Source organism: Athene cunicularia (genome assembly GCF_003259725.1).
Source record: "Athene cunicularia isolate RWA chromosome 5 unlocalized genomic scaffold, athCun1 chr5_part2, whole genome shotgun sequence".
Taxonomy (NCBI): Eukaryota; Metazoa; Chordata; class Aves; order Strigiformes; family Strigidae; genus Athene; species Athene cunicularia.
This window is the reverse complement of record NW_020799102.1, coordinates 2,978,258-2,978,458: the sequence shown is the minus strand read 5'-3', so window position 1 is coordinate 2,978,458 and position 201 is coordinate 2,978,258. Positions and strand designations below refer to the sequence as shown.

General features: G+C 72.6%; 1 protein-coding gene across 7 annotated transcripts in view; it reads left to right on the top strand.

Annotated features, from left to right (window-relative positions):
* The window catches only part of TUB (tubby bipartite transcription factor), a 156,577-nt gene continuing 156,376 nt past the window's right edge, over nt 1-201 (top strand). For all 7 annotated transcript variants that reach the window (XM_026850610.1, XM_026850614.1, XM_026850613.1 and 4 more), the window contains exon 1: nt 1-185. In XM_026850610.1, coding sequence (XP_026706411.1) covers nt 134-185 — 52 coding nt within the window. In that variant the 5' untranslated portion in view covers nt 1-133. The remainder of the gene's footprint in view (nt 186-201) is intronic.

The following is a 201-nucleotide window of genomic DNA, read 5'->3' as shown; positions in this document are numbered from 1 at the left end:
CTGCGTCTGCCCCGCAGCTGAGAGCATCCTGCCGCTGGTGCCCTCGGCAGGGGCCCAGGGAGCCTCCCCCTCCCCTCATCCCTGCCTCCCTCCGCGGCGCGGGCAGTGGTTTGCTCCGTGCATCCAGAGCTCGATGCGAAGCCGTGGCTCAGCAGTGAGTTTTGGCCCCGCTGCGCAAGGCCGGAGGCGCCCGCCCGCTGC